The sequence below is a fragment of the Typha latifolia genome, chromosome 8, assembly GCF_019914945.1.
Source record: "Typha latifolia isolate L0001 chromosome 8, TyphaL0001v2, whole genome shotgun sequence".
NCBI lineage: Eukaryota > Viridiplantae > Streptophyta > Magnoliopsida > Poales > Typhaceae > Typha > Typha latifolia.
The window spans coordinates 2,851,046-2,872,334 of record NC_133093.1 but is presented as its reverse complement, the minus strand read 5'-3'; the positions used below and the strand labels follow the sequence as shown (position 1 = coordinate 2,872,334).

Below are 21,289 nucleotides of genomic sequence, written 5' to 3'. Positions count from 1 at the left end.
TTTTGTTTGAAGAAATAAATGGATATGGATTATGCGAATACCTGGACGCGTTCATAAAAATAGATAATGCAAATTGTGCGTTCGAACGGAATCGGGCCATTCAAACGTGATCGTTCGAACACCTGCACATGTTGGCAATAACAAGGAACTGTAATTCTATGTTCGAATGCGATTGGGCGCATTCGAATGCGATCAGGCACGCTCGAATGCACCGTAGTGAAAATTGTTAGTTTGTTAGGGTTTTTTTGACTTAGTTGATGGGTTTTTAGGGCGAGCCTCTATAAATATATAGAGAAAACTCTAATTGGAAAAAATCTGATAATTGAAATGACATTGTGCCTTTATCTTCTTTACTTGCTCTAGCCATTGGTGCTCTCTCCCACCTACTTTCTTCCACCATCCAAGTATTTGGTCAGTTTCCTCTAACTCCTAATCCCCCTCTTTACAATAACTTCTCGCCCTTCACATCAAGCAATTAACCTAGCACCTATCTAGCCTTTGAAGGGCTATCAAGTTAACGTTTATCTAACCTTCAGCCACTGTTTAACTGATATCTCAAGATTTAACCATCTAAACTCCATGATCTTAAATTCATTGGAAAGCTCTTTTCAAAGGCGACAACATACCCAAAATTTAGGAAGATTCAACTACTAAATCATCTGCAGCTTTCTTCGAAAGTCACGTCCACAATTTAGTCCAAAATCGTTTTGGATCGAATCAAGACTTTTTACGTGTAATTAATAATTAGTTAAACAAGAGTAATAATCACAAAATATGATACAATTCGGACTTCACCGACGTCGTCTTGAGCATGGATTCACTTTAGGAGTGTTTTTATTTCATATTTTAGTGTTTAATTTCTATTAAAATAAGTTTTCTATAAGTCGCGTTCGAACGCGGGTGGAGTGAGTTCGAACGCGATTTGTGAACGGGGTTGTAAACGTGGTGAAGAGAATGTACTGTGCGTTCGAACGCACTGTGAATGCCTGCATCGCGTTCGCAAATACCGACAGACGCGTTCGATCACGCGTTCGAATGTCTGCATCGCATTCGCAAATCCAGAAGAGCGAATTCGGGGCGTTCAAACGCGGTCGGGCGAGTTCAAACGCGGTCGACGAAAATTGTGTTTTTAGGGTTAATTTGAGTTGTTGGTTAGCCTATAAAAGGATGTAGTAGGCAACCAAATTGATTATTGATTATTGAGAATTGAGTTTGCCTTGCCTCCTTCGTCTTCTTCGCTCCCGTTCCCTCAATCCCCGCCGCTTCTAATCTCCCTCGACTAGCCAATCACCCTAGTCCCTTAGGAGTGGCCCTCTTCTCCCCATTCGTCCAATCTATCCCACACTTGCCCTAATCCTTCCATCAACCACAACCCTTCCACCATCACTTTTCACCGGTGCCACCACATTAACACCGGTCCACCTTCAACCACCACTACCTAGGATCACGTGCCTCCATCCACGGATCCAAAATAAACCATCTGACATTTGTCCACAAATCAGACGATATCTCGAGATCCCCACATCCGATTCGCCTGAAACTAGATTTGTTGGAAAGATCTTTTCTGGAGCTACAACATATCAGAGTTTCACGTCGATCCGGCAGCGGCATATTTTGGGATCTTATTTCAAAGTTCCGTGCCAGATCTAGTCCAGATCAAGAATTGGAAGAGATCGACTCTTCACCAAAAAGTCGAGATCGTATCAAGTTGGTATCAGAGCTCCATAGCCAAAGGCGTGATCGTATCAAAATAATTAAAATAAAATTAGATAATATATATATATATATATATTTAATGATATAATGTGTACATTTAGCCCCTTGTTGTGTTTTTATATAAAAAGAGAATAACCAATTTATAATTACTTTATAATTAGGAAAATTTGATTTATTAGAAGCATATTAATGTTATCAGAATTATATATATAGAAATTTGCATATGACACCTTGACTTGTAATAAAAATATAGTTTAATATTTACAAATCGAGCCATATAATGTAGCGAATATGTGTAGAAAATGCCATGCTTGTTATCTAAACTTAATCAAACATCTGAGTAAAGTTAACTATACTAAGAAGTCCGAATGATCAACTCCGCAATCAGTTGTTAGAATCAATAGGTGTTCAAATCGTTCATTATGAAAATACTCTCAACCAAGTTATATTTACCCAACCTATACTAACTCAACTCAACTCAAATAAATTCAACTCAACTAAATCCAACCTATACTAAGGATATTTTTATCATTTAGAAATAAAATATCTCTAATTAACAGAATATTCTCATAGTATTAGTTTAAATCTAACATAGGATATTTTTCGGCACATATTCGCTAAATCATATGACTCGATATATAAATAGTTAAAATGTAGTGTGTAAACTACAGTTTTATTAAAAAAAACAAGGTGTTATATGTATGGTATACTTTGAACCTTTGGACAAGATAGTAAAATTGGATATTAGGTGTAGAATGGTTTAGAATGATTGTTTCATTTAGAGTTAACATTGATAATTAAGATATTGAGAAGTGCATTGATTCTATCACATTTTGATATACATAATTATATAATGGTTGTCATGCATTATATGTGGTTGCATTTGAAATTGTCATAATATAGTTATAATTATAATGCATTATATGTTGTTATATTTGAAGAGATTATAGTATAATTATATCACATGGTATATTTGTATGTTAATTATTGTTTCATACAATGATTTTAAGTTAATTAATCACTAGATTGATATGTTGAAAAAATGATTAATGAATTGCTCTTCCTAATCGCAGTTAATAAATCACTATTGGAGAGAGCGATTTATTATAGATAAATAGATTGTGAGGTAGAGGGAGAAGGATGTCGATAGACAATCTATGTAATATAAATTGCTTTCTCGAATAGTGATTTATAAATTATTTTCTAAAATAATTTGAACTCTAGCATACAGAAGTTAATTTTTCACTGTAACAATACTTGAGCAAAACTCTCAAGTATAGAGGGCGGGGTCAAACCGTGAAACGGAAACCACACAATGGGAGACGGCATCTCTCGCTATTCCAATCTTGAAGCACACGTACGCTTAACGCGTGCACTCCTCTGTTCCTGTCCTGTTCTCCCCCTTTCCTCCTCTCTCTCGTCCGCTGCAGGAAAGCACCTTTGATAGGATCTCAACCCCGCCACCTCCAGCAAGCGGCGGCGGCGCCTCATGGATCCCCCTCTCGATCCTCACCACCACCACCACCACCACCACCACCACCGCCACCACCTCGCCGGGACCGGTCACCCCAGGTATGAATACGAACCCCGCCGTCCTCTTCCTCCTCCTCCTCCTCTTCCCCCACATCCTCCTCAATTCCACGAATCTTACTACCCCCAACCCCCGTACCAACCTCCTCCTTCTCCTCTGCATATTCCTCCTCTTCACCACCGCCACCACCGCCACGACCGCGAACCCTACCCCAACGATGCCCGTCTCTGTTTCCCTTACCCACCACCTCCTCTAGATCTCCCTCCTCCTCCCCCTCTTCTTCTTCCTCCTCCTCCTCCTCCTCCTCCTCTTCCTAGGGTTTCGCCCCGTGAAGAAGCTCCTCCCCATGGATTCTATGATGGCGGCGGCGTCGATAGGTTTAGGGTTCTGAATGAAAGGTCCAGGTTTTCCCAATTGGAGTGGGCTCAAGACGAGAGGTGGCATCTTCCCTTACCGCCGAAGGATGACGTTGTCGCATCTCCCTCGGGACAGAAGCGGCTCCATTGGGCGCAAGATCATGTCTTGGAGGAGGATTCCGGTGCGAGGGCTTATAGCAGGCACGGGTCTTGGGATGTGAAAGATTTCTCCTTTGAGCCGGGGATGCCCGATGCTTTCTTTGTGCCAAGAAGAGCGGAAGAGTATTCCGCTGTTATGGAACGGCTCCCTCCGCCTGCGCCACCATCGCGACCGATGTGGTCTTCTCCGCGTTTATGTATTGATGCAAAGATTGTGGAAAAGAGCGAAAGGACCATATATGATGCCAGGGGCGGCCCCTTTGAGCACAGGCTTCAAGATGACTACTTTATGAGCAAGAAGGGGAAAAGGAAGATGCCCAATGGAGGAATTGATCGTAAGAGGCCTCCACAGAAACCCAGTGCTCTTTCTAGGATTCAATCTGGGATATCTGTCTGGAATAGGATAGCAGAAAAACCTTCATTTTTGTCATCATCTTCTTTGACTCCTCCTTCTCCACCCAAATTTTCTCCCACAAGGTTTTCTGATGAGCACTGTTCGCCAAAATTTTCTCCTGCGAGATTTTCCGATGAGCATCAAACAGAGATGGATGCGCTGGATCTCTCGTTCCGGTCCAATGCCCTGGTGGCTAAGATCTTGATTTCACCAAACAAAGTTGTGAACAGCTCTAACAAAGAGGGCCCTAATGTGATAGCACCAAATAAGAAGGTGATAAAGAAGAAGAAGATGGTGAAAAGGAAGGAGAAAGTGGTTCTTCCTATTGTTTCTGCACCACAAGGGTCTACTGTAAAGATGGGAGCCCCCAAGAGGCCAATATCAAGCAGTCCTCTCAAGCTGTATCATTCAATGGAATCAGAAAAGGCAGTGGCCTCTTCTAGTGAGATTGTAGAAGTTGGCAGTCCTAAACCTCATACAAAACGGATGAAGAAGATGACACCTATTATTGAGAAGAACTCAGAGAAAATTATTATGAGGACTATTGAATGTGGAAACGAGGAAGTTACAAAAACCGCAAGCGGCATGGGTTGTGAAAGGTTGACTAATGTTGATACAGATTCAGAGATATGTGAGCAAGGGTTTACTACAAAATTTGAAAAGAGTGATGGAGACAATGGCGTTGTTAATATATTGGAAGTTGGTGGTAGTAAGGATATCCCGGAAGAAGAATTTTTAACAGTTGGTGAGAAAGATAGAGTGGTTCATCTGAATACACTTCCTGATGCAATAGTGGCATATGATGCCAGCTCACAGTCTTTCACTAGAAAGGCTATATTACTTGACAAAATTACTGCAAAGGGTTCACCGAAGGCTAGAATGGTTGATAACAACATGGAGGTGGATCTTGTGTACCAAGCACCTGAAGTGACTGATAACTGTGGAATCTCTTTACGACCTGAAAATGCTTTTGCTGTATCATCTAATGTGGTTTCTTCTTCTTCAGTGGGAATTATTGAGGAAGATGTAATATTGGCTAGTCAGATGACTTCCACCTTCACCAGCAGTTATCTCAAAACTGAAAATATAGAAAGTAAGAGACTAAAACTAGAAAAACAAGAACAGGAGGTTACTATGGGAACAAAAGATAATGAATTTCTTGATAAGGAAAAGAGAACAAGATTCGATGATGCGAGTCCTGCTGAAGATGATAGTCTTACACTGCTTTCCAGCAATGAGTCTCTCCAAACTGATTGTTTGGCCCCTAGGGAGAAGAGGCTGGAGATTTCTAACAGGAGTGAAACTACTATCTCTAGTATAGACTCTGCTAATGCTTTGCCCAAGTTTCAAAATGTCTTGCAAGGTATTAATGCAGAACGACCTTTCCCTCCGTTGTCAGATAATCAGGGTTGCATCAAAGACAGTAATGATGGGAACCAAGTGGAAAAAGCTAGCATCAAACAGGACATTTTAGTACATTCTACAGGATCATTAATATCTGAAACTGAAGAGAATATGAATTCAGACAAAAGCTTGCTGTCTCATCATTCTTTACCTGAGAAAGAAAAGGTATTAGAAACAGTAAAACATAAAGATCAAGTGACTGTGGACTCCAAATTGGTTGGAGCAGAAGAATCTAATCGGCAGAAGACCTCTGCAGGTTGTGCACTTCCTAAAGTTATTCCAGGTCGTGTGAGTTTACCTAGTTCATTGAGAGAATCATCTCGTTTGAATCACAATGCTAGACACAGGACATGGCACCGTGACAACAACCTTTCTTCTACTTCGGCCTTGAAAGGAACTCTGCAGCTAGCAGGGTATAATTCATTGACTAAGCTATCACCAAAGAAGCATGGAAAGCTTCAGAGTTCTTACATTCGTAAGGGTAATAGTCTTATTAGAAAATCAGTCACTGAATCTGCTTCCCTTTGTTCATCCCGTACCCTGGATGCTTCAAATAACTCAATTAAGCATGTCACCAAGAGAAGCTTCAAATCTGAGGGAAAAGGTGATTCAGCTCATAATCCTACATTTGAAAGACCTAAAACACCCCCTTTACCCCTTGGCACCAAGCCAATAAGTTGCACTATTGATCCTCCAGAGGATACTTGTCACCCCTTGCTCGAGAATGTGATTCCTGAATCAATTGTAGAAGATCAGATCAGACATCCAAAGTTGAGTAATGCCGATGATCAAAGTATGAAATTGGGAAAATCTGGGCCCTTAGGTACAGGAATGGTGTACGTCAAACACAAATCAAATCAGTTGGTTGCTGCCCCAAGGCCTAAAGTTGGTGATTCATCTAACTTTTCCTTGGAGAAGACCCTGACAGTCCCTTCTTTCATATCTTCTGATCACTACTACAAGAGAAAAATGAATCAGATCATTTTGGATTCTGCCTCTTCTGATGGTCAAAACAGGAAAGACGTACTTCCTGCTGATAACTCAAATTCAGCTGATCATAAAGATTCAGTTATTTCCTCCATGGAAGTCAGCAAGACTAGTCCATTCAGGAAAAGACTAGATAAAGGTGTGTCTTTTGTCAATTCATTATTTCCTTTTGTATTTGTTATGGATTTGGCAGTAGTGAATTTTAGTATTTTCCTTTGGCGATGCTACATAGAGAGCATAATCTTGGGTTTATGTTGGTCTATAATTTTTAACATGACCACATATTCAGTTTTCTAGAACTAGCTGAAGTTTTGATGAGCTGGATCCTAAATCAATAATATGGCTGGTTTTATTCTTATTTCAGGGTTAGGACTTTTAAGTGAATAATATCGAAAACATATAGAAATTTAATTAAAAATGACATCATAGATACATGTATCTATTATATTTCTTGTTGATTCTACTAAGAAGGTGCTTCCGAACTTTTAATATGCAAGCAAATTTTGTGCTTTAGTCTTCAGAGCAACTTTCTTAAATGCAGCCCTTCGGAAAACAAAGAAACTAGCACATTTCTCTCATGTGTGGACACTCGGTGGCCAACAAACACAGTCGAAAAGTGTGACACCAGTTAATCAGTGGAAGGTGCTTCCTCATCTTTTTCCATGGAAGAGATCAATATATTGGAAGAATTATGGGAGTAACAGATCAACAATGTTGAATAATAGTTCCTTATCAGTAGTCAGGTAACTATTAGTTGTGAAACCGATGTGAACATCATGTCATATTGATTTATCCTTGATGTTTTGGCTTGTTTTCATCTTAATAGTTATCTCTGGTCTATACATAGACCAGCTAACCAGTAATTCGCTGCTATGATTTGTTCAGCCAAAAATTGCTCCTAACAAGGAAAAGAGATATGATCTACACAGTTTCCAGCAATGGCTTCTCACTGCGAAAAGCTGGGGTTTTAAGCATTGGTGCGTCTAGTTTAAAATGGTCACGATCCATTGAGAGGCGCTCAAAAAAGGCTAATGAGGTGAGTGAATGCAATGACATGTATATGTTCGTAGAAATCTGTTTACATCAGCTAATGAGGTAAGTGAATGCAATGGCGTATAAATGTTTGTAGAAGAAGTTTAAATTTATCTGTTTACGTCAGCTTCACTGGTTTACAATTGATATGAGCACCTAGCCTTTTTCCTTAAGCTATAAACTATTAACATCATCTATACGAATGTGTACCTGGGCATGTATGTGTTTGTTAATGGTGGGAAGGTCCTGTAATGCAATCTTGCTGGAGTAAGTTTGCTGATTTAATTGTGAATGAATCACTTGTTAAAATCCATATATTGCTTAAATAGCTATATCTTCTTGACTTGAATGTTTTCTTTTGTTAACATGTTTTACTAGGTAATTTGGCCCAAATGAAGAGATTTTAATGTTACTTCTTTCCATTATTCTTAGATTAGTTTATAGCAAATGTCACTTTTATTAGTAAATGTACACTGCTCGTTTCATAATATACTGATTTTATTCAATGTGGTGATCCATATTATGTGATATTGTGGTTTAACTCCTGATGATAAAGTAGCTTTTGAAGTAATGCTTAGGTTTACAAATATTATATAACACTGCTTGTGTTAGATTTCAAGCCAGAAAATTGATATTTTATAAAGAGCTGCTTTATCTTATTTTTAGGTGGACATCTTTCATGTTCTCATCTTTTATTCTGAAATAGAAAATTATAGATAAGATAGACCTTCTCATCTTAACCTTTGAACTTTCATTGCTTCTACATTGGTTCTTGCCGATGTTATTCTATGAAATAAAAGTTGCCACTCTGTTGTAGAGAAGACGAGTCTATCAAGTGTTTATTTTCTTGACTGTGTCTCCCAAAAATGTATATCACCTTGTCATCGACATTCTCATTGTCTTGGTTGTTTCCTTAATTATTCATCATCTTGATTCTTCTATATTTATGTTGTCATTATTCTATTTTCTGTATGGTATGAGAAATAAGTAGCACTCTCTTTTAAAAGGAAATATCATGTCAAAGATAGGATGCAGGCTGGATCCAAACAAATCCTATCTGGATCTAGCTCAAACTAGGAAAGTATTTCAGTCGTTTTAGCCAATGAAAGCTTTCTGACTATTGTTTTGGAATTTGGATCGACAACAAGCAATATTGATATGTATCGACCGATGCTTCAAACCATGGGCTTTGAGAGGTCAATGCATCTCATTAGATCTTTTGGAAGTTTAATGTATGCATATTTTGTGTTGATCCATTGGTATTCAAGATGAGGAGAGCACTCGTAAGAGACATGTTAGCTAATCAAAGTGTAGGTACTTGCCAATTCAATATTAAAGGCCATAAGATTTTGATCCTTTTCTTGCAAATGCTTGTGAAGCCAAGTGATCTCCTAACTTATTTCTCGAGTATTATTAAATATTAATTATGTTGTTTGCTTAAGCTTTATGAAGCACATTATTGGACATAGTCCCAAAGAAAGATCGAACTTTTGGAGAACTTGAGGAGCATTTGATAATTTGTCTTGCTATAGAAAATTTAAGCTTCAATAAGGAACGACATGGAGACTGGGCTGGTTGTCAATTCTGATTTGGAACCAAAACTAGTCGGTGGCTAGCTTTTGATGTTTCGGCCAAAATGGCCTAAACACCTTCATTGGATTTATGTGTCAAATTTGATTTTTTTTTTTCCAGACTGGATCCAATCCGGATCTAAAATTCAGATGTTCCATGGTTCTCCTTCCTCTTTTCCTTCCTCCCACCTATCCTAGATATTGTGTACCCTTTCTCTTATTCCTAATGTGAATTATGACTGTATGACCTCTGGCACACTCCAGCAACCTCCTAGGAGCTCGTGAGTCTCCTTTCTCTCTCTTTCTCTCTCCTTTAATTCTTTTCCAGATTTGATCTCTCTTCTCTCTTTCTTAAACTCCCTCCTCTGCTACTGTAAAAGTCTTTCAATTGTTGTTGCAGTAAAGGAAGAGAGTGGGAGAGAGAGAGTAAGAGGAGACAGGGTTGTAGAGGCTGTTGTAGTAGAAGAGAGTTGGAGATAAGAGAGGGCTGCAGCAGAAGCAGGGCGCAGGAGGGAGAGAGAGATTTTTAGTTTTCCTACTTATTTTCCGTACCAGTTTTTCTGCAAATTTAAGGTTTTTTTTTTTACTTTTATAACAATTTTTAGAATGTTACATATTAAAAAAATTAGTTCAACACTAAAACATCCAATATGTTTCATCGTATCGGCCAATTCCAATCCGGAAACCGATACTTTGAAGCATGGATTAAGCCTCATGTGTTGAGTACTTGCAAGTACTCTTTGGAGAAGATCACTATTGTAATGTTCTATTTACATTTAGTAGATAGTCGGTTACCTAAAACAATTTTTATTCCTTTTTTTTCTGCTAAGAATGTGCAGAATGACCAAGAAAAATCACCTTTTCTTTTTCCTATAAATTTATGAAGCCTAATTTGGATATTCTATAAAATCTTTTACATGTTCCATCTTGTTCACTTTCATATGCTTATTGGCAACAAGTGTGACCTTATAGACTCGCCTAAGAGGTTCTAGACAATCTAGGAGATGCTTGGATCTAGTCAAAGTGAGCCTCAAATATGATATCTAAATATGAACCATGTGCTTTCTCATTTGATTGCATTGGTCAATGGTCGCAGTACTCACAATGTCATTAGTGAAGAAAGGATTGGTAGAGCTTCCCTCATGTACAGAGAGTCTTGTGAACTCCTTTTAGAAGGTTATATATGAAACAGATAAAAGAGCTAGACTTGTTAGAGGATGATATATCTGTTAGTCTATGAAGCATGGATAAGGATGTGATACGTGTAGGCGAATATGATAAAATCTTGAAAAATAAGGATATGAAATGCATAGGATATGTAGATTATATATGTTCATGTTAGTGGACATGTGTACTTGCATTTTTTTTAATTAAGGAATTATATATTATTGCTACATATGATAGCTTATATAAGGAGACCTCTTCTCCACTAAAAGAAATACCATCTATTACAAAGGTCCAATATAGTTAAGTAGTATACAGTGTTTTGAAAGGCGGAATAGGCGGTCGCCATGACGGGGCGGCACACTGGCTGCCTTGCTATGCTGAAATGCGTTGGCAAAAGGCAGCTAGTCGCCTAGGTGCTAAATAGCGTTAGGTGGGCCGAGCAACTCGAGAAGGCCGGCCGGCGCTTTGGCCTGCCAAGTCAAATGTGGATAATAAGTGAAATGGGTGGAGTTTTATAGTAGATTGGGTTTAATAACTAATCGATGTATAAAAGGAAACCCAACTCCTCTTCTCTCTCGATTGCTGATCTCTCTCGTCTCTCTCTCACTACACACCGGCAAACTCTAGGGGCTAGCTTCCTTTCCACGGTCGACAGAAGATCGAAAGATAGCAAAAGAAGAGAATCCTGTGACTTCAAAAGAAAGAAATAATGCAATTAATTGGTTAGATAATAATCCTCAAGAGCAAAAGGTCTTTTTTCAGGTGAAGGGTTAACTTAGGAGATGGTGACAGAAGCATTAGGTGCGGAAGAATTTTTATCATCAAGAAGAAGTGCTAGAGTTGCTCAAGTTACTACTAGTAGCACTTCTTCCACTTCTCTAGATGAGTAATTGATCCAGTCAGATAAGGAAATAGAGAAACATAGGATGATGATGATGTTGAGCTAGAGCTTAATGATGATTCAGATGATAATTTATTGGCAAATAAAGCTCCACTTAAAAATTGTGAAGAAGACTAGAAGTCTAATTTTCAATGTGAACTTGTTATGAATGTGATTCTTGTGATGATTGTGAGCTTGTTATGAATTTGGATGTGATAATTGTGAATTTGTTATGAATTTGGATGTCATGATTGTGAATTTGTTATGAATGTAATTCTTGTGAACTTGTTATGATGTTGATAATTTTGAATTTTTTATCATGCTATTTGTTTTGGATATTTGGTTATGACTCTTATTATGAATTTGATAATTTTTAATCTTTGGCCATGTTATTGTTTTGGATATTAGTTGTGATTTATGTGAACTTGTTATAATTGTGAATTGTGATTATGTTATTTGATATTGTGGCGTAGTGCATCATTACAAATTTTAATATTAAAAATTATAAATATATCATATATAATTTTTTAATTTTTTAATATAAAAATGCTAGACTGTCTTGTCACTCCCATTTTGCCTTGGCGCTAGGCAGTGGGGTGACTGTCCACCATTCATGGCCGCCTTTCAAAACATTGGTAGTATATTCCTAAGTAAGGTGTAAAATAAACAAGTAAATTCAATCTATATCTTAGAAGAAATTGATCATCGTAACATAATTTCCTAATATACATTATAAAATACAAGCCAACTCAATCTTTTCATAAAAAGAAACCTTTTAGATTTGATAAAGAAATGAAAGGTATTAGTTTCCTTTTGTTTGACTAATATCAATAGAAATCTCAGAAGTATCTAAGAAGTATCCAAAGCATGTTGTATCCGATATGATATCCAATAAGGGTATGTTGAGGATATAGAAGAATTCATGTTTCCTAGCTATCAAGTTTTGTATCGACCCTTTGTCCTAGTTCTTCTGTGTACTTTTATTTTTATCAGCTACTTTGCTTACATATGACCAAAATTTTTGACCATGCATGAAAAATTCTGACATTTTTTTTATAGTTAGAACCTCCTATAGAATGCCTCTTTTGTATGGGCGTGTTTTAAGTGCATATGCAATGTGTTGATGTTAAAAATTTCAGATGTGCTATCTTACTTGGGTGTAGATGGCTCGTGATGTATTTGAAAAAAGAATTCATTTTTCTTCTAAATGTTGTAGTTTGCGTCTAATTCAGGTCGAACCTCTCATCAAGCAAAATATAGATTTTTAATAGTTAGATTTACTGCCTTGACCCCTTAATTTTATTTGTCTAGTCTATTTTGGAAAGATGTTTTGTATATTGTACTTGGTTTGTTGCTTGATACAAGTTGAAAGAATTGCAAAAAGAAAGTTCAGCAATCAGATTACTCTAAGGCATAAACTTTTTCATTTGAGTGTTCTGTAAAATTTATCTTTGAACCTCATCGACGGTATAATACATCCTACATGCATAATTGCATTAACAGAACATTTGTCTTACAACTGAAAAAGTTTCCACTTAAATTATGCTTCAAAGTTCAAACTAGTCTCCCTTTATAGAATTGTAACCCTGGATGGGAAATTTGCTTGTCCGTTTAGCTGAACTGTATATTATGTTGCAGGAAGCTACATTAGCAGTTGCTGAGGTTGAAAGAAAGAAAAAGGAGAAAAGGAAGCGTATGTCTAAAAAGGGGAACTATATACCTAGTAAGTTGTTTTTTATGCAATTGTGCATGAATGTAGGATGTAATACAATCTGTGTCCAGCTGATATTAGCATACTAAAGAAATGGATATATTTTCATTGAAATATTTGTCAGAAATTTATCATATTTAAAATGCAATAATCTTTTGTTCTTCTAAATTAGACTGCACATAGTTTTGGCCTCTTGGGCATAATTGCTCAATTGCTCATATACCCATATAGATCATGTTTTGTGCCCATTCTGCATGTAGTCCAACCAGAATTAAACTATAATTGAGGAAAATACTCAAAATAAGCTTAGTATGCAGTTGCTAAATATTCTTGTCTTGGTTTTTCATTATTATGGTTGGACTCAATGAATCTTTTTACTCCTTTTAGTTCTTTCTGTTGCTTTTAGGTGCAGTCATCTCAAGAAGTTAAAAGTATTTTCAAGATTCCTCCAACTTTGATTTAAAGTATAAACAGTACTTACTTTTGAGCCATTGACTGCGACTTGAGATTGTAAAATAGTAGTGTTTTGAAAAGCAGCCAAGGCGGGCTCCCTTGGCGAGGACGCAAAGGGGTAGGCTGCAGTGATTTGGTGATTGGGCCGACCAGCGCCCACATCCTCCTCTCTGATGTTGGAAACCACTCTTTTCTTTTTCTTCTCTCACCTTTTGATTCACCCTCTCACTAGCTGCCATGTGTCGCTAAAGGGGTAGGCTGCAGTGATTTGGTGATTGGGCCGACCAGCGCCCACATCCTCCTCTCTGATGTTGGAAACCACTCTTTTCTTTTTCTTCTCTCTCACCTTTTGATTCACCCTCTCACTAGCTGCCATGTGTCGCTGACACACCTACTCACTTGTTCTTTTCTCTCAGTCACTAGCTGTCCCTCATCGCTATCATGCACCCATATTATTTAGATGCATTAAAATATGTTTATATATTGTTACACACGCACACACACACACACACACATATATATATACATATGTATATACATATACATATTTGTGAATTGTGATCTTTTATTGTTATGGTTATAAATTGCACTATTAAAACTTTTATATACATGTAATATGCTATATTAGTATATATTAAATATCATATGTTTTTATTTTTTATATATTAAAATTGCTAGTCTACCTTAGCACTTACCTTAGGGCCCACCTTCTGCCTTGGCGCTAGGCGGTGGGGTGACTGCCTCCGCTACCGCCTTTCAATACATTGTAACATATTAGTACTAGCTGATGAGAGGGAAAGCTTCAAGTTTCCACTTTTTCCATCCTTGGGATCAGGTTTTAGAATCCCAACTGTAAACTTATTAAATCTTCTGACAAGGATTTATTATGAAGTTTGTAATCTAGCTCTTCTCTTTCTCTTTGTCTATGCATATATAAAGGTCTATATGTTTTATATCACAAGAGCAAGCATCATGTTCTATCTGTAGCCATCTTTGCACCCCAGAACAAACTACACAACCATAGTCAGTCACTTTTGAGCAGAATACACAAACCCAGTCTATATATCTATAATATATTTATCTATCTACATATATCTAATGATATATGAGGCTGGTGCTCTTTTCTTGGGTTTTAATCGAAGAACTTTCTTGGGTACTTTTTCTGTTCTAATTATTCATATATGTCTGCATATCACAAGAATATAATCTTATGCATAGGGGAACATATTTGATGTATCGGTTGTTGTCCTTAAATTATGGGTGCTGATGATACTTTTTCTGTAATTTACATATGTGCAGGGGAGCGTATTTTTCGTGTTGGTTCAGCTCGGTACAAAATGGATCCCTCTAGACGTTCATTAATAAAAATACCAGGTTTTTCTTTCCTCTTGATGCAATGCATAATGGTTACTTTCCCGATGTTTCCTTTGAAATTTTAACTCTATATTTTACATTCCATTGAGAAATGAGCATTAAAAGTGATGATTAATTAATACTTTTTGGCAAGCAACTCATTTTCTTACGAGCTTCCAAATGATGAGTCATCAATTGAATATTTGAAACCTGCTTTCACAATTGAGTACTTCGGTAGGACAATGGGATCATTAAATTTGCAGGATTAACTTTTGGAATCCATTTTCCATCGGACTTTTTGGAACTACCTGGAGTCTCATTGGCCTGCCCCTTCTATGAAGAAGGAAATATAAAATTTGTGTTGCAATGGAACGCATGAAGACAATCTCAGTTTAGATTTTCTGTATAAAATGTGCTATCCTAATTTTGATTGCCAATAGAAAAGAATGAGAAATATAGAAAGTTAGAAACAAATAATCACACTGTGGTTGTATACAGTATTTTTCTTTGTTTGATGTAACATCAAAAAAGTATACTAGCTACTAGCACATCTTCTTTGAGAGCTAGAAATTGCTGGTATTGGCTCTTTCTTTGTTGATATTTTTCACCGTTTTGTATTATATTGTAGAGAATTAGAGATTCTTGATTTTTTTTCTTTATGCTTTTAGATTGAATATGCATGGTTAAGTATTGAGGTCATAGGATACAGATTGAGGGAACTGCAGTAGATTTAAGATATCCTAAATACATGGATTGTTATGCCAATCAGCACAATTCGATACTTGATTGTGTTAGCAAACTTTTGAAAATTTGAAACCTATGTAGGAGTAGTGTATCATGATAATCCCCTATATCCTTTGGGCCGAATCTTGCCAATCCTTTGTCAAATTGGTATCTTCTATTTGGCATTGGAGCATCCCGCTCTGTACTGATTGTTTACTGACACTCCCATGACACTAGCGCAACATTTTTTTTTTTCAATCATTAAAGAGCCATGGGCTGTCTAGATATGATTGCCTGTGTCACTTTTTTCTTTCAACATCCATCATCTTCACTTCTTATGAGTCCTGATCAGCATAAACAAGCGTCATTTCTGCACTTTGCTTCCATTTCATTGACCATGTAACTTTCTACCATGCTGTGGTCATTGGGGCTCTCTGCAGATGAGCAGTCCTCATGTGCCACCAGTCAATCAGGAAGCAGCATTCAGGCATCTTTGGTTCCAAGGAGGTTATCGATTGGAAATGATGAGTATGTTATCTTCCCTTTTTCTCTCCTTTTACTGTTAAGAATTGTATTCATCTTTAGAAAAATTCATCTAGAGATCATTATAATTTGATATGCCTGTGCTGAACAGATATGTTAGAGTAAGCAATGGTAATCAACTTGTTAGAGATCCAAAGAAACTAATTCGCGTTTTGGCAAGTGAGAAAGTCCGCTGGAGCTTGCACACTGCTAGATTGCGCCTGGCTAGAAAACAGCAGTATTGTCAATTTTTCACCCGCTTTGGCCAGTGCAATAAAAGTGATGGGAAGTGTCCATACATTCATGACCCTGCTAAAGTGGCTATCTGTACTAGATTTCTTAGAGGCTTATGTTCAAATGACAATTGCAAGCTAACTCATAAGGTGAGATGTTCTGCCATTTTATTTGTATTCTTTTTTCTCTTGGACATTTTTGACATCATTACAAGATTTAATGTACAGGTCATTCCTGAAAGAATGCCAGATTGTTCTTACTTTTTAAAAGGTGCCCAGCTTTGCTGCTATCTGCATGTCATGTTGATTTATCATTTTTATCTAAATTACTATTCTCATTATGCATTTCTGATACACTGACAGGATTGTGTACCAATACAAATTGTCCTTATAGGCATGTAAATGTGAACCCAAATGCTTCTGTTTGTGAAGGTTTTCTTAGGGGATATTGTGCTGAAGGTGATGAGGTATGTATCATAAATTATAAGATATTCATTTCCCTAGTGGTCCTGCGACTTCTTCACCCCTCAAATCTGTGCATGTGTCTTACTGTTGTTGAGGTTATAGCTTGTATGATGACATGACTATGGTTGTTAAACATGACTTGTTTCAAGTGTCAACATTGACAGGCAGTGAATTATTGGCACCATTATAAGTTGGAGCATCTCGATACACTTTCATGAACCACTTATTGATCTATGCCACTAGAATTGAGCATATCTTATTTTAAAGAAATCTAATTTGGGATTTGGGATCTCTTTCATTCCTCTTGACGCCTCTTTGCATTTTGGTGTTTGATCTATATAAATTACACTTCAAATTTTAAAAATCAAAGGAAAATTTCAGTTTGTCCCAAGTTATTTGCCTTAAGAAAGAGGATCATAGAAAATTTGAGGAAAATCATGACATTAGAATCTAATTACATATGTTACACTAATATATAATGCTGAAGGACTTTAATTTAGCCCCTAAAACCTATTTTAAGGACCTAGAAATGTTTAGGGATTGTTTTTCGGCATATCAAGACTATTCAATATGCCAATGGTACAACCGGCTCAACATGGCACATGCCAACAATATGTATCTTCTTGAGCCAAGGTTGGCATGCCCCATGCCACTGGCACAGTAATCCTTGATTCACCATTCTACCAATAGTTTGACATTTTATAAAAGTTAGCTATTTAGATTGAAGCCCTACTATTCCTATTCTGCCATGAAAATTTAGATAATCTTGCTAGAGCTGTTATGACAAGTCAATGCTAGGGAAGACAATACCCTTTTACTTCCGATCCACATGATGAGCTCACTTTTGTGGTTAGGATCATGGTTTGGAGTTAGGGAAAGGAACAATCATTAATATTGGCTGATTCCAAATCTTCATCTCTGTAATATACACTGTCTTCTTGTTGATGAATTATACTAGCACAAGCTGTGATGCTCCAGATGAATGATGTTATAAGCTTGAAGGAACTCCTTGTATTGTATTTTGTAAATGAACAATTTTAAGGAATAAATTCATTTTCTCACTGTTTTTCTTGCCATTTTAGTGGCCAATGGATGAAGATTGGTGAATTTTCTTGAGAGGCATAAAGCATGACCTAACGACTGATTTCATATAAAATGCAAGATAAATTACAAGAAGTTGATCCCATGTTACTTCTTCTCCTTCTCTTCTTGAGTTCTTGTTCACTGAATCATGTTCTGAGTTAAGATGCTATACAATTTCCCATTTTGTCTGCAATTTAAAAGATTGTTGCCTAAACATCTTCCTATGGTGGGCATTGAAGTATCAAAATATTTAACTTCCTCTAGATACTGTAGTCAAAGGCTTTCTCAATCAAAATAAGTAAACATATGGACAGCCATTAGAAAATAAAAGACGAATCATACTATTTTACAAGGACAATGTTTTAACTTTTAAGGAGTCTTATGTCTGCAATGTAGGACCAGATCGAGTTTTATTGTCTTGGAGGTTTAAAAGATCTGATTCCTTTCTTAGTTTTATCTTAATAAGACTAGGTGTTCAATTGTTAGTTTCTACCATATTTTCTATTCTAATCCAATTTTACAGGATATACAGCTAGAATATTCAGTTATGGCTTTATTGAGCATATTCAAAACTATGTTTTATAAAATAGAAAACTAATATTTGTACGATGATATAGAAAATTTCTATTCATATTTAGCGATGATAAAAGGAAGGAGAGGGATATACATGGAGCCTATGAAGCATGGATATTTCCAATCCATGCATTGCTGCATCCATATTGGATGTATCAAATACTTCATGGATATGTGGAGGATACTTCCTTTATGTGTCCAATTTTTTAAATTAAAATTAAAATTCTTATATGGTTCAGAAGTCAGATACTGTTAGGATACGTGTAGGGGCTTCCTAGATTAGTGAGAGTCCAAAGATAAGTCTTGTTGAAGAAGTCTTTAAAAATGTTGACCATAGATGTTATTTCCTGGGGCATGAGTTATGAATTTGAATGAGGTCCCTATTAGGATGCAATGTCATAATGAAACCCATGATGTACAAATCAAAATTTTCTTCATTTTGTTTCTATTTTTAGTAACTAACAGTTTGTTACGCTTGGTAAGTTTTGTTGGTAAATAATTGGAAATGTGCCTTTGAATTAATTGTCACATGCAAAAGCAATGCTTTCTTAATAAAATTAAATACAAACATAAATATATATTTTATAGTCACATTAATATAGAAAAGTACTATATGTCCATGTGCATGTGTATTCCTGTACACGAGCGCTATGTATTTGTAACATATCAAATCCTTGTTTTGCAAAAGTTGTCATATTGGTATATCTGTATCCACATTATGGAACTATTGACTTTTCTTCTATGGAAATGTTTGGTGTAAAGATAAATTCGTATGAACTTCTACTTAGATGAGTACTTTTTGTCCTAATTTATCATCTGAATTCTATATAGAAGTAGCAGGTGTAATGTCTGTTTACTTAGATTTTTCAAAGCAGTAAGTAGAGTCAAAAACATTTTATTGGCACTCTTCTCTTAGTCGTCTTTCCATATTTACATCCTCTTCATGTGCACATGCAACTTAGGGACTTACTTTGATGAAGAAGGATTAGTATGGATTGGTTACTAGTGGAACTCCTATAGTAACTAACATTTATCTGTTTAGTAAAATTTGTTGTAGCTGATAACATATGGGTTGATTTATCTATGAAAGCCTGGAAATATGAATGCAATCATTTCTCTTGTTTCTTAATTAGTTTATAAGCTTCTGCTGAATATTGAAATTACTTTTTTTTGCAAGCAGTGTCGGAAAAAGCACAGTTATGTGTGTCCTTTCTTTGAAGCAAAAGGAGAATGTCCACAAGGATCTAAATGCAAACTTCATCACCCTAAGAGTAAAACTAAGCCCAAGAAAAGAAAAGCAGCTGCGAGCCAAAGTAGCAGTAGTGGACGTTATTTTGGTTTCAGCATTAATTATGTTGCTGAGCCTATCAAAATTCCGTCAGACAAACTTGAAACTGAAAAGGACGAGGATCTCTTTTGTTCTGGTGGCTGGTTTGCAGATTATATCAGCCTCAGTGATGGCATTAATGAAGATGGTGAGGATTATAATCATCCTAAGGACTTCCTGCCAGTGCAGTCAGAATCTGATCAACTGGACTTAAACACAGGGGACCTTGATGCTCTCATCAAGCCAATTCGGATCATGAGGAAGGCCAATTTGACAAATTTTTCCATTGGTCTTTGATATTTTTGACAACAGAATTAGTTCCTTGTTTGATCAATCAGTTCTTCTGTTTTTGCTTTAATTTCATTTCAGGTAAGATGGTTGAGTTGGGTTGGGTTGGGTTGGGCCCGGTTCTCACTTTCTTCTTCAATTGTGATGGCAATGGCCTTGACTGAAGAGGCTGGAGAACCAGGTATGTGTTGTACATCACAAATGATCATTGATTTTTTTTTTTTTTTTTTTTTTTTTTTTTTTTGAAGATTACACTTTTCACAGAAAAGAAAGAGAGAAAGTGTATAGTTCTGACTTGTATTGTTTATGCTCAAATCAACAGGAGAAATTTGTAAAGAATAATTTATTTATTGGAGAAAAGATTTGACACTTTAGGTGGATTTCTTATGTTTTTATATGCTCTTATACCTTCATATACTCTTACGGGAAAATTGCATTTATCCTCCCATGGTCAGGGTCAATTTCAACTTACATTTTTGTACTTTAAAATAAATATTTTTTAACTCCAGTCCAGGGCTCCAGGCTAAATTGCATCTGTTAGATTTTTTTTATTCAAAATTTAATAGTGTAAATGGCCAAATTATCCGTACCTTTATTAGTGTTATGGTAAATGTAAATAGTCTTGTAAACTATATGCCTAAGCACGTCCGAAACTTTTTGAAGCACTGGAACAATTGGATGACATGTATCAGAGATTTACTACCGAAAATGGAAGGGTTAATTAAAATTTTGAACCCCACAATATATTTCAGTACCACAAATTTGAAAAATGATTTTTAGAGTTTGACTAATTAATAGATGGATAAATTACTCATGTATTATTTTATATTCTTTAATCTTCTCCTTTAATAATCTCTATAGTAATTTCTCTAAATATTAAATTCTAAGTTGATATTCTTTAATTGTTTAACATTCACTTCTAAAAGGAGAGAGAAAGAAAAGGTTGTTTTTATCCATCTAATTAATTAATCAATTTTTTATGTTTTTAAAATAGATTGTAACAAAAGGAACTTAGTGATATAATTAAATAATTGAAGAGGACAAACATGTAATTAACCCAAAATGGATTGGAGAAAGCAACAAGCTAAATCTTATTTGTTTTTCTTCTTATTTGAATAAGAAGGCAAATTCAATAATAACAATCAACTGCTGCACAAGTATCTATCTTCTCTACTAAATGACTTGACTTTGCTAAGCCTTTTGACATCCTCAATTCAAGGGGAATTTGTCTCAATGATTAACGAGACTCATGTTGTATGAATCTTTTCAAGTTCGAATATTAATGATGCGACAATTGACCTTATGTTTCCCACTGCTCCTAAAAACAGACCAGAAAACCAACACCATGAACCACAAAAGAG

General features: G+C 36.3%; 1 protein-coding gene across 2 annotated transcripts; it reads left to right on the top strand.

Annotated features, from left to right (window-relative positions):
* Nucleotides 1-3,025: 3,025 nt before the first annotated feature.
* LOC140793648 (uncharacterized) lies at nt 3,026-20,308 on the top strand. Of its 2 annotated transcripts, none has more exons than XR_012109994.1 (10): nt 3,026-6,686; nt 7,089-7,290; nt 7,433-7,583; nt 12,836-12,920; nt 14,661-14,735; nt 15,878-15,965; nt 16,072-16,342; nt 16,421-16,463; nt 16,587-16,659; nt 19,494-20,180. XR_012109994.1 is itself a non-coding variant. In XM_073145266.1 (10 exons), the coding sequence occupies exons 1-10, from the start codon at nt 3,206-3,208 to the stop codon at nt 19,935-19,937; spliced, it is 4,944 nt and encodes a 1,647-aa protein (XP_073001367.1). In that variant the 5' UTR covers nt 3,026-3,205; the 3' UTR covers nt 19,938-20,308. The 2 variants fall into 2 exon arrangements, 1 of the variants encoding a protein (XP_073001367.1); XM_073145266.1 differs by having other exon boundaries at nt 16,556-16,659; nt 19,494-20,308.
* Nucleotides 20,309-21,289: the final 981 nt, after the last annotated feature.

Bases quoted from the DNA above. Each gene is read 5' to 3' on its own strand.
- LOC140793648 (XM_073145266.1), top strand. From the start codon at position 3,206: ATGGATCCCCCTCTCGATCCTCACCACCACCACCACCACCACCACCAC. The intron at 16,343-16,420 runs GTGAGATGTTCT...TTTAATGTACAG, and splicing joins ATTGCAAGCTAACTCATAAG to GTCATTCCTGAAAGAATGCC. The intron at 16,464-16,555 runs GTGCCCAGCTTT...ATACACTGACAG, and splicing joins TTGTTCTTACTTTTTAAAAG to GATTGTGTACCAATACAAAT.